This window comes from Haliotis asinina, chromosome 14 (assembly GCF_037392515.1).
Source record: "Haliotis asinina isolate JCU_RB_2024 chromosome 14, JCU_Hal_asi_v2, whole genome shotgun sequence".
Lineage (NCBI taxonomy): Eukaryota > Metazoa > Mollusca > Gastropoda > Lepetellida > Haliotidae > Haliotis > Haliotis asinina.
Window position 1 is genome coordinate 7,190,285 of NC_090293.1, and position 13,641 is coordinate 7,203,925.

Consider the following 13,641-nt stretch of genomic DNA (forward strand, 5'->3'; position numbering starts at 1 on the left):
GTAACAAAAACTAAGTTTTTAAAACTTGTTTTTTATTCAGACTTAAGTTGTTTGATAAATACGGTCCTTGATCTTTACACGATCAGGTAAAACTGACCTTTCTACATTCAATTGCTCAACTTTCTCATACACATTTACATCTGTCGCAATATTGTAAGTAACTCTTTCACGTTCACTGAGACTCCTTGGGACAGAACTCTTGACACGAATGCAAAGGCTAAATTCGTTGAAAGGTTATGAATGTCTGCAATATATTACAAAATCTCCCTTTTCTTTTTTCACATGCTCCAAATAGCCAGTATTTTTATCTATTATGTCGAACCAAAGCAACTGGACTCAAGGTTTTTAAACTAGTCCAGGGTGAAAAGAATGTAAAATGGCAACATATTTGTCAGTTAATGCCGAAGTCGCATCATTCATCACTCAGTCATCCTCACGTGTTGGCTTCAGGAGTTTGGATATCATCGGTTTATATTTCTCTGCAAATTCGGCATATGTTTAGGTTACTCAAATAAAATAGAGTGGATATCATCATCCCCGTCCCAATCGATGTCGGTCTCCACACCCAAATTGTGACAAACTGACATGAAGATTTCACGTGAAAACTGAGGCCAGGTGGTGCTGTAGGGTTAGGCGAAGAATGAAATGCACAAGTATAACAAAATATGCCAATATTTGACACTTGGTATTTTACAGTCAGTTGTTACTAAATAGTCAATATACACCAAACGTATTAATAAATATTAGATCTTGAGTGTGAGTGGGTGAGTTTAGTTTTACGCTGCACTAAGCAATATTCCAGCTATGGCGGCGGTCTTTAAATAATCGAGTCTGGACCAGACAATCCAGTGATCAACAACATGAGCATCGATCTGCACAATTGGGAACCGATGACATGTGTCAACCAAGTCAGCGAGCCTGACCACCTGATCCCGTTAGTCGCCTCTTACAAGCATAGTCGCCTTTTACGGCAAGCATGGGTTGCTGAAGGCCTATTCTACCCCGGGACCTTCACGGGTCCTTAGATCTTGAACCCAATACAAGACCAAATAGCGGAGCTGAATGCACGATCATTTGTGGAAATGTTTCATTGGATGTGATATTTGAAAGATATTAAACCGCATTTTAGAAAGACGAACAATTGCACTGTGTATTCATTGGCACTCATGTCAAATGGAGGAACGGTTACCTATCACCGACTATTCGAACAATCTTTTGTTGATATTTTATTTAAAAAATAAATTTTAAATGTCTCACTGGAGCTGATATTTAAAATATATTGAACCGCGTTTTAGAAAAAAATATATATACATCTCATTACATTCAAGTTTATTACTCTGATAGAAATGTCTCGCAGCTGGAATATCTCAGATATCATGTACTAGACTTAAATAACGTTTAGATAAACTTCAAAATTCTCGATATGTTCTGTTGTAGTTTGTAAACTAACAACGGTCATATCGGAACGGCAAATACTGAAACCCGCGCGGTTATGGATATTTTCATACTATTAGAGATTGTGGTTCCGCATGGTGCCAGCCAGCTGAACCGTTCACTCATCCGTTATCTATGTGGGCTCTCAAGTTACGACCAGCATGGGGGTGTCGCCGCATCTGAGTTCGGAAAGTATGGACCCGTGAAGAACTGGTCTTTACCAACTCATGCTTGTTGTGAAAGGCGACTAACGGGATCAGGTGGCTGACTTGGTTGACACATGTCATGGTATCTCAGTTGCTTAGATGGTGCAGGATTGTTTGGACTAGACAGGGAATGGCAACCATATATCTGGAATATTGCAGAGTGCGGTGTTAAACAAACTAACAAACAAACAAACAAAAAAAACCAAACATTACAGTTATTAACAAAATCTCTGTTTGTAAAGGATGTCATGTCGTGGGGTGCGCGTTTCTTCACACAAGGGGAAAGCAAGCTTGGGTGGCGATACCACACTGGTTGTCTTTGTTCCTGGACATCTTGACATAGCCGTTGTCTCCCCAGGAGTCTCCCCAGCTGTAAACAACGATGTAAATAAATGAAAGCAGCAGTGAAACAGATCCAGACTGTCATGTACACAGATGAAGACCGTGATGTAAACAGATAAAGACAACGATACAAGTAGATGAAGACAGCGATGTAAACAGGTGAAGAGTACACAGATAAAGATAGAGCAGTATTAGACAAAGACAGGAGTATGCGTACGATGGCAATGATTTAGCTGACGGGGCAGCTGCTGCATTAGCTAATCGAAAGAAACGTTTGTTTAAATGATTTTTCATTCTATGGTCCCCGAGGAAATCAATTCTTCACGAAGCTGAAAGACAACAATGGCCCCCCATCATGCAGAGCAGCACTGCTGCAGCGCCGGCTTATGGTGTTAACATCTCACAACTTTGGGGGAACAATTCAGCATGCTCTTTCATAAAAGTTTTCAAAGAACGACATACCTCTCTTGCTCAGAAGTTGTTCCATCCAGGTTACAACGGTCAATGTAAAGCTTTCAAAAGGTTTCATAATATTAAGGTTTCATGCACTTCCCTATTCTGATACGTTCTCTACCTTCCCTCATTTTGAACGGGCGAACAACTTGTTAACCTTTGCATGTGTTTATGACTTTTGTCTAGACGGTACAGGACACGCTCATCTTTCTCGCGAACACCTGGAATTATCAAGATTCATAAATACATAGCATTACTCCTTCTAAAGTCAGAATTGCACCGTCGACTCCATTTCTATCAGATATTTATGTGGAATTGGGTTTACTCGTCTGGAAGGGTGAGAAAAACATTTTTGCCCATAACAAGTAAAACGGTTGCAAATACTTTCCAATGCTTAATGGAAGCCAACATCTCTAGACACATACAGACATCACCATGTCTGATCCAATTTAATCACCTGTTCTTGGCCAGCCAGTACTCTAAGCCATCGCTGGTGCCATATCCTACAGCCAAAACGGCGTGGTTGATAGTGGTGCTGCAGAAGGGGTCGTCGTAGACGCCGCTCTTGTACAGGTGGAAGGTGCGGCGACTGGCGTCGATGGCGACTGACACTGGACCGACCATGGCAACGGCATACTGAAGATCAGCCTCGCTATCTTTGTCGATGTTCATGTACCCGACGTCGGTTGCGCCAATGTTGGCTGTCGTGAATCGACATAGCCCTTCCTGGAACATCCGATGAAACACTGAATGTTTTTACACTCACTCACTCACCCACACTTACGTTCTGTAGAGTAAACCTTAGCGTAATATAGACGTGCAATCTTCATGCTAGGGACATAAATAACGATATGAAGTTGACATATTGTGTTAAAATGACCTACATATGTCATCGAATGAATGTGGAAACTGACAGTGACAGTTAAGAGATGCGATTAGCATGCTTCTTGACAAAAGCCCAACTTCAAATAATGTTCTCTTCGTGACGTGTTTTTGCTATTGATCTTTCGCTGAAACCAAAGTTAGTGTACTTGAGACAGGCTGAAAGTAATCCTCCTTGCGGGTTAATCCAAACCCAAGCAACTCTGACTGTCAGATACACGGGACCATCTTTTGTTACAGTGAGTGAGTGAGTTTAGTTTTATGCCGCACTCAGCAATATTCCAGCTATATGGCGGTGGCCTTTAAATAATCGAGTCTGGACCAAACAATCCAATGATCAACAACATGAGCATCGTTCTGCGCAATTGGGAACCGACGACATGTGTGAACCAAGTCAGCGAGACTGACCACCTGATCCCGTTAGTCGCCTCTTACGACAAGCATAGTCGCCTTTTCTTTTGTTACAGCGCGGGCCACTATCTAAGAGAGACTAAGATGCTTAGATATTTACGTACCAGTTCTATATCAACTCATAGCTTTAATAACTAGTCTATCTTAAATACAATTCAATTAATCATTAAAAATCACATTTACTCTAAGAGGATACAAATGCATAAATCATGTATTCATTTATCTTTGTAAATGAAACCTCGTCATTAAAACGAGGCTCTGTGACGTAATGTGAGGTGCGCCTGTGTCGGCCGCTGTAGTGTTCATGTAAATTTTCAGGGATAAATTATCTTGTTTATAGGATTGTCTAAACCTGGAATCGTGACAAGTGTTGTGAAAAATGAAAGCTTTAGGGCTTCACTATCAATCTAAGTAAACTTAATTTCAATACTTTTCGTAACACCCCTACTGAGTCTAACAAAACCTTGTAGGAGGTCGTGTCGGGTAACCTTTCAGATCAGAACCAAACCAATCAGAACAAAACTTACCAAATCGCGAAAGTGGACATTCGCATATACCTTTTGAATTTTTACCTCGGAAAGATTTGTACCCGAACGATTCCGAATGCTATTACCGTACGATCACTACCGGGTAATGCACATGGAGCATGCTACAATACTTTCAACAGTGAGTAAACAATCGATGAAAATAGCGTTTTTGTCAATATTCCAGGATGTCAGCTTGCGGAAATAATATCTGATGACAACCATTTCATCAAAAAGCTCTAAGCATATATGCTTAGGTCAAGTGCCTGTGTTTTACGCGGGGTATCAGTGTCGGTGTCTAGAGCTCCAAACCTCAAACAGTTGCCTTTGTCTGATTGGTTAACTCTGGGAGCCTATAAAGAGAGGGAGAAGAAACTCCCGGAAAAGCCGCTGAACGTACGTCTCGACTCGTCACGTGACCAGTATATAGACAATATGGCGACAGCATATTATTTAAGATTGAGCCCGATTTATTTTCAACAGCTGATTACATTCGCTGAGTGTCGTGACAACTTAACACCTATATCTAGAAGATAAGTTAACTATGTTGTCACTTCAGTTTAAGTCAAATAATGGTTATCAGTGTCAGTATTGGGACAGTAGATTTTTAGTTTCAAGTCGGTATGTCTCTGGCTTCCATTCCCGATTCCGATGGACAATAAGACAATTCTCCAATAAGATAGAATAAATTAGGTCGATAAAAACTTATTTCATACATTCTTTTGATTTTTAGAAGGGAAACATACCTTTAGTTTAAAGGTATTTGCAAGTAATAGTGATAGCTTTATGACTTAAAAATGGTTATGGTGTATTTAAGGTGCGTGAAAAAGATGACATCTGTTCTGATCCGCCATTGATGCTGGTGATGCTTAAGGGTTAGAGTTATGTAACTTCTTTCTTTCTTGTTATCTTATCATTTGACAAAACTGGAAATGTGTTTATAACACTTTTTGATTATTTTACACTTTCTATTTTGGGGGGATGTGTGACAGTGACAGTTAACATTTTGTTAACGTCCATGGCATTCCCCGAGTGGAATAAGTTATCTGAATTAAATATTAATGTAAACAAAAATGTCTCAAAGTAGATTGTTTTAAAAGCTGATGTTAACACACGTGTTCTAACAATACTTTTGCATTCTTAAACATGTTTTGGGGGATGGCCCTGGTGTATCATTTATTCTTTCATTCATTCACATATGTACTTTTTTGCGTATTTTTTCATTCATTCACTTATAATTCTTGCTCTTAATTCTTACTATAATTCTTTCATGCATTGTAAAATTGCGACTGATACAATAAACAGGCTGCAGTACTGTTAAACACAGCTGAAGTTGCGCTGGGAACGAGCCAAGTCACTGTGTGCGTTGGAGCATAACGAGGCACACGTTAAGGGAGAGACCTATCGCTGTTGTGGATTATCCCTGGTCAAATCCATTAATTCGGCCTTCTTGCGTTTGATTGGACGGTCATAGGTCGCTCAAAGGTTACCTGACGCGACCTCTTACTAGATTCAGCCGTGGAGAATAACGAAAAGTACTGAGACTAAGTTTACTTAGACTGGTTTCACAATCTACATTCAGAATCCTAGCTTCTGAGTTACAAATTGTTTTCATAGATGATTCTGTCAAAATCGTTTGTTGTCATCACAGTAATAAATCGTTATGTTCAAGCTGTGTCATGCAAAATCCTTCTTCTCATGATTTTGTGGTACGTGGTATGTTTGACTTTCTAACTTGATGAAAACAAACCATAATGTAATCGATTCTCCAACTAACCTTAATCTGTGACGTCACTATTTTTAAAAACATCGCAAACATCGCCCAGTCTGAGAATAAATGCTACTTTGGATTGTTTTCATCGTATTACAAACTGCCATTCACTTTCTACTGGTAGGAAAATATATATTTGAGTTGTGGATAATAAGATTTTGCATGACATTGCTTATAACAAAACAGTTTTACTCTTGGAGGCGAGATGGGTGTCAACATGATACTACTTATAATATTAATATTATTGTCACTTCAACCACACCCTCGCTTCAGAGGAAGAAATCGGAACGTTACAAGTAGTGTCAGGACAAATCCTTTTGGTCATCAAGCATTTACCACAACTAGCAAGCAGTTTAAATTTTTCAACTCAGTGAAGAAAAGAAATCTAAGTAGAATTTTCTATTTTGGATGCGAGGTAGGGGTCCGATTTATTATTTACTACAGGCTTCCACAACAGTCGCTTTGCACTCACAAACATAACCCAATTAGCACTAACTGCGGGATCCGATGAAAATCTGTGCAAGGTGACAATCATCCGACACCTGGGAGCAATTGACGACAACGCAACGATTCGGAATGTCTCTGTTGACGTCGAGAAATGTCAAACTTGTTACACATTTTATATGTACGACTAACTGAAAACTTCTTCCTCACATTACCTCACTTCCTATTTGCTGCAGTGCTCTGGCGACAGAGTTACGTGACGTGTTTGTGGTTTCTTTGGAGGATGAGAGTGAAGCAGGCGACTTTTTGGCAACTTTTGATCCCTCGGTATTAATGAACCACAAGATTTTAAAACTGAATTTGGTGTTCCACCTAAGAAAAACCAAAGTCTTGCATGTGTAATGGATAAAAGAGTACAAAAATAAGTTTATTCTTTCTTTAAAATATGATTTTTGTCAAAGTATTATTCGACACAACGGTAGAAAAGGAGTCATAAGTAATCTCACCCTTGCTTCATATGGGTACGACGCTTCGGTGTCAATGCCTTGGTTGACCATTATGTACCGATAGGCTCTTTGCACCACCCCACCATCACAACCATTGTTTCCTGGAACAATCATTAAAACGTCGCCTTGTTTATTTGTAGATTAACACCACACACTCCAGTATGCCAGCTATATGACGGAGGTCCTTAAATAAGTAAGTCTGAACTAGACAGTCCATGACTGACACCGTAAGTCTCAATCTACACCATGAGGATACGTTAGCACCTATCAGTCGCGGAATGCTGAAGTTCACCTCATCGCACAGCCTCGATATCTCCAGGGTATACGTTCCGATAAATCTGCTCTATACCCGGATACATGTACAGATAAAGCCGGTATATCTATTACCTCCCTTGGTTGGCTTTTTATCCAATCAGGTGTATACGAGGGGAAGTTGAGCGAACCAATCACAACTCTCTTTCACTTCTGAAATTATCTAACCGATTAAACTTGACAACACGAACCATGCAGATGGTCACTGAAAGAGGCTGAAGCAGTTCATGCATACACTTTTTTTTATAAGTTTCGGACCTATCAATGTGTCTGTATATTATTTCCCCCAAATCTCAAAGCAGGAACACTGTTCACATTGGCCAGGGTTACAAGCTGGATAACAATCTACCTTGATCCCAGGAGCAGTCAACCAGGTTCTGCTCGGAGAGAGACACCAAACGTCCCGTCTTCCTGAAGTGTTGGCCTTCCAGAGAGCCTGTAGCGGAGAACGCCCAGCAGGATCCGCATCTAAGCTGAAATTGCATTCACCAGTCATTGCCACGACAATTAATAAACATATCGAAATGTTCTTATCCTATATTTTCCTAAATATTCAAAGAGATATCATTTTCGTTAAATCATGCGCTTGTCACCTCCACCTTCGCGTTATTTCCTGCCGCATTTCTGTCTGTAATTCCACTAAAACGTCATATATTTAAGTTTATAACCCACTCAGACACGGTAAGCTGACCCCGGGATGACCAGTACGAATTTTATCACGTTAATGCCGAGTGCAGTAAAGCAGAGTGATGAAGGAACACCCTATCTTCTCTTCTCCAGGCACACACTATGTCTACTTGATCATGTCTCACCACGATTTTAATGGATAGAAGTTACTGTAGATCATTAGGCTTACCTGGTTCTTGACCTCTGTGACGTATCCTTTGGCCCTCCAATCCACCTCGGCCGGGATTTCAACTACACTTGTGGGCTGGAAGGTAGAGCCACCTGTGGTGTTGGTCATCCGGAGTCCATTCATCTGCTTCACAAACTCCTCTGTGGTCTGAGAGACAATACATAGCGTTATTCTCGTCTGGTGTCTATGCTTGTGGCGTGTGCAACTTCACCAGCTTTAACTACCACTGACATTTTGCAACAGAACGCATCTAGGCTAACTCACTCACTCACTCATTCATTCCTGAAACTGTCGTGGTTGAACACATGGATGCGAACGTACCAGGTCTGCGTACTCGTTGATCCCGAGTCTGTAGGAGTGCAGACCTCTATCAGCCTCTAGGTTGTGAGTCTGGATGTACTTCACGTTGTTCAACCACACCATGTGTCTGGAATATAAGGGAGATAATTCATGGACAGGTAAAGGGCAGACCACGGTGTGGGAACTCATGCGATGGCCTTAAGGTCATACCAAACAAGTAAAATGCCTTGCATAGTTTCATTTCATGAATGTATTCAGTTAAAATAATTGGATAGACTTATTGTGAGTTTGGAAGCAAGTGTCGGTAAAATAAAAGTATCTTAAACAACCTGAAATAGTGGCATTTCGGTGTACGACAAGGGTTGACCGTTTTCCGAAGAGAAGCTTTAAGTGAAATTCGTTACTAACATGTAATTGTCATTTCGTAGTTTATGCATGACATGGCATAATAACTGTAACACTGTGATTGGGAATGAGGCAGTTGTTATTCCTCTTTTATAAAATGAACAAAAAGTCAAAAGAATTATGTCTGGGCATTTAATACACACGAACAATGTAGGAAGTCCCCTACTTGACGTAGATGTTGCATGTGTATTAGTATCTAAGTGAGCTTGTGCCTGTTCAATCACAGCATTAGTTTCATCTTCAAGATGACTAAGTTCTTGTTCTGTTTTACTAACATTTTCGCCCTGCTGATTCTTTGCATAAGCCAAAGTGAGTTTTGTCATAACATTGATTGCTTTCACCTGACATTCGTTCACTTTATTTATGCCATCTCTAATGTCTGTACGAGGTGGTTGATTAGGTGATTCTAGTAGACTGTACAACTTGTTTTTAGATTTGGTGAATGCTGACTTTGCGTTGGCTTTTAGTTGTTTCAGTTTCTAAATGTTCTCAAGTTGTGACTGAGACCCGTTTGATTCTTGGGGATTTAATCTGCCATTTTTTATAGAGCCTTTCTCCTGAATGTCAGACATGACTAATTATTGACTTACCGTTTAGTTAACTGACTTATCGCTTGAAACCACGCTCTGCTACCACAGGGGAAGGAGGCAGTTGTTATTCCCCATTTATAAAATAAACGAAAAGTCAAAAGAATTATGTCTGAGCATTTAATACACCCAAACTGAAACAAAGCAGTAAAACCAATGTAAAATCCCTACACACTGCACATTCACCAATAATGTGAATGCTAAGACTTCTGTATAAATGTCTTCCCGATAATGGAAGCTATTTCTTAATACTAATTTAACGGTAACCCCCAGACTGGTACTCTATACGGACGTCCTGCAACAGTCATCTAACCAACTGCCAGCCTTCAACTCATTAACGCTGTCGCAAGCTATAGCCACGAAATGCACAGGATATTTCAACCCACGTGCATGTACGCATAGCAACGGGTGCATTCGGGCGCGCTAACCCATGCTACAAACGAAAACATCAGTTTCCTTCTGTTCAGTGATATAACATGACTGGTATCATCAGTTCCATATCTATGTCAAAATGCCGAATAAGAATTCTGCGGAAGGGCGCATTTTTTGAAACTATGTTTGGAATAGTAATAATCACAGATTACATAAAAAAAGGAGTTTGAGTATAAAAAAAAGTGTCAGAATTAAGATCTGGGTGGCTGTGGCTAAAGTCACCTTGCCCATACCTCACACTATCGTCCACTCATGACTGTACCTGTGTCAAGATCCAACTCTGTCTCCTGATTGCCAAAACGGCAAAACCACCTGAACTGCGTCTTTAGGTTAGGTTAACCGTGAAGTACCAGCTTCTTTCTTAGCACGTGCCCATTGACTATCTACTTCCTTGTAACTTTGTACGTTCTAGTGTGTGTTCTGTAGTCGATACAGTCATAAGGCAAAAACTAAAAACAAAACTGTTCTGGTACATTGGAATCTGTCTAAACCGACTCTCACTCGGACCGCAATAATATTATGGTTTAGACAATGAGCCGGATTTTAGAGCTGATGATAAATGTACAGTCACAGACGGGAATGAGAGTGTATGCAGGGGTGGACAAATTTCTGGATTGGCCAGATGCCGTTTTTCACAGCTTCCCCTCTATATGTATACAGACTAAGATGATGTGATGGCGCGACTTTATTGCGGTGTGTTTTTAATCAATAATCACACTACTAGTTCTTCGCAGAAAGTAATAAAAAATTCATTCTACTTTTATTCCACTTCACTTTCATTTGTATCCTATGTGACAACAGCCACAACCAAAGGTTTAAAACCAAATTCTTTTATCATTACATAAATGAACAAATTGAATGTCCTAGACAATACCAAATACTTTGGTATAAAAATTCACCATCCAGAAAGTTGAAACTGTCACACAGTTCACAACCACAAATACCAATTTTCCTTTGAATTAACGTTTGTCTCCAACAGCTTCCCTTTCATTACTTTGGGACGAATCTGGATACATTCAACACAAATGAGATACACGTCCATTGCTGTATCCTGCACAATAGTATCACTGCAGACACAGTGGCAGCATATTTGGGGATAAAGTCCAGACCTGAAGTAGGGAATCTCAACTGGAAGCGAACGCTGAAGACTTTTCCCCACAAACGCTTGTGAAAGAACACCATCTTGTGTTTCTTTGAAACTTTTCAAACATGATCCACAAGAGAAATGCACTTGTCAATTTCAGAAAGTTCCTTCACGTATAGTTTCTGGCAGCATGCAACAGCCTAGGCTTGATGCATCCTTGACGCACAACAGTTCTACGCACAATGGCTGGTGTTTGTGCAGGAGGGTGCCCATCATGAGTCTTCACAGGTCGGTCTATGTCTGGTGATTGCCTCATACAATAATAATAATAACGATAAAGAGTGTCTTCTCTTGCACTCACTGTGTCCAGAACTGGGTCAGGCAAATAATTCTTGTTGAATACGTCTGGTTACAACACGTGGTATAGAGTGGAATTTGCAATCCTTGTCACTGCATTTTTGACAGAGTAGGAATAGCGTCTTTCCTGGCAATGTTTTTCCCCATAAACTGAAGGAATTGGGTTAACTTCTGAGCGATTTCCTTTGTTATGTCAAGTCCTGACGTAGCATCTGTCACATTCAGATTACTAAGAAATTCTTTGAGGTCTTCATCTGGTGCACTCCGGTAGATTTCAAATGGGACTTCTTCCAGAAACAAATTCTTAATTAATTGTGTCAAGAAAAGAATTGCCCGGTGAACACTGTCAATAACAACATCTTTGACTGTTTTTGCGGCATCCCTGATGTTTTACAACTGAAATTGAGACACGCCGTCATGATAAAACAAACTTTTCACAGGTCGAAAATGCCCTTTCCTCAGTGACTGGTACAACTCGAGTAGCGACACATCAAGACTACATTCCACAAGGCCACACGGCTATATAATCTTATCCCTACATTCTATTTGAACTGAAACAAGTGGTATTTTGTCTTTCCCTGCTGTACGGCGATACAGCATCGAGTTACCTACCTGTGGCCCATTTAAATCAGGAAAAAATATGCTTCACTCGCTTGGTGGAAACTGACGCAGGCGGAAACCAGAAACAAGACACTAGGCCTAATGACATGATGACATGATGACATGACAACAGACATGATGTAGTCTACTGCTTCATTGTACACCCTGATTGCTCTGTTTCTGGGTTTGCCAGTCTGTGTTAAATGTCTGCGGCAAATGTGCAATAATTACTGCCGCACTGACGAGCTGTTGCCATAGTGAACGTCATACTCAACCATTCACTCACTCACTCACTCACTCACTCACCCACCCACCCACCCACACACTCACTTACTCACTCACTCACTCACTCACTCACTCACTCAGTCAGTGCGCAAAGACGTCTGTCGGTTTTGATTGATGAAAGACAAAAACTGCTTTTGGGGGGAAATTCCATATACGTTTTGGTACACATCTAATGAAAGTTTCAGATGTGTTTTGGGTATTTCACGAAAAATACCTGTTAGCCTCGTCCGCCTTTGTCGGGTATTCCTTGTTGTAAATACTTTTGAATATGTCCCACTCTTTGTTCAAATCTGCTGTGACAGCAACAGCAGCAAGCACGGTGACCACGACAAAGCGAAACATCTGCAGCGACAGAAACATTTTTATCGATTTAACATTCTCCCTGTTTTCCTGAGGCATATATACAAACACATCTAGCTACTGTATCCTGAGTGGTTTTAAATACTCCTACACTACAACACACGCAGACACGCACACGCACACGCGCACACATACAAGTACAAACAAATACACACGCAGCTAAGAGTATGGTATTTCCAGTACACTGGAATGATGATGGGCTAGAGTGATCCAGCTATGCGTTCAGTCAATATAAGCGAAAGCCATGATATGACTGACCATTTTCATACATGAAGTTCTCGACAGCATTTACCTCCCCTTCCGCCCAGCCTCCATAAACGCATTTTATGTGTTACCGGAGATAGGGAAGTGCACGTATAAACGTACTCAAGGTACATGGCAAGGTCGACCCAAGGTAAAGTTAGGAGGACAACTTCAACAAGAGAGAAATTGAAATTTCATGTTGTTCTATGAATTGTTTCAGCTTAAATGTTCTGTAGACATTGCGAAACTCAGGAATGACTCATAAACGGGGCAGTTGGACAGGCTAGTAGTTAACGCGTGTTTTCGTCAGTTGGACATTGCATGAGATCACATTACATAGTGATGGTATAATCACATCCTGCAGTGTCCCACTCTTACCTTGATTTTCGAGGAAGGTGGCTGGAGTGACAGGTGTTGGCAAAAATTACCGTTATATACAAGGTGTTGCACAACATTGCTCACGTGGTTATGAACATGTAGGTCGTGGGTCCTCACTTGATGCACCTTATTTCATTAATTTTATACTACCATGACTACGTGAAATACGCGAATATGATTGGACAGTCAGTAAAATTAGACACTGTTAATTTGAAAGTGCCTCTGATGTAAGACCGCTTCACTGCGCACATATACAGCACTGCTGCACTACTTCAATTCAACTTTATCACCACCATGGTGATGTCATCAACACAACAGACGTGATGGAAATGTTAATAATAAAATATTTATTAAAATTCTAAAATACAATTATATGATTTTTTACCTACACAATTATTTGGGAACATCACTATCATATTACATTCCGTTATAAGAATATTTAAACTCAGTTACAATGTACAGCCCCAAC

General features: G+C 40.4%; 1 protein-coding gene across 2 annotated transcripts; it reads right to left on the bottom strand.

Annotated features, from left to right (window-relative positions):
• Positions 1-11: 11 nt before the first annotated feature.
• On the bottom strand, positions 12-13,407 carry LOC137261701 (cathepsin L-like). Of its 2 annotated transcripts, none has more exons than XM_067799480.1 (8): positions 13,173-13,407; positions 12,406-12,533; positions 8,463-8,568; positions 8,142-8,288; positions 7,635-7,758; positions 6,974-7,074; positions 2,893-3,161; positions 12-2,010 (listed from the first exon to the last, which is right to left on the bottom strand). In XM_067799480.1, exons 2-8 carry the CDS (start codon positions 12,531-12,533, stop codon positions 1,911-1,913), a joined length of 975 nt encoding a protein of 324 aa, XP_067655581.1. In that variant the 5' UTR covers positions 13,173-13,407; the 3' UTR covers positions 12-1,910. The 2 variants fall into 2 exon arrangements, with proteins under 2 accessions (XP_067655581.1, XP_067655582.1); XM_067799481.1 differs by lacking the exon at positions 13,173-13,407 and adding an exon at positions 12,707-12,771 and having other exon boundaries at positions 1,318-2,010.
• Positions 13,408-13,641: the final 234 nt, after the last annotated feature.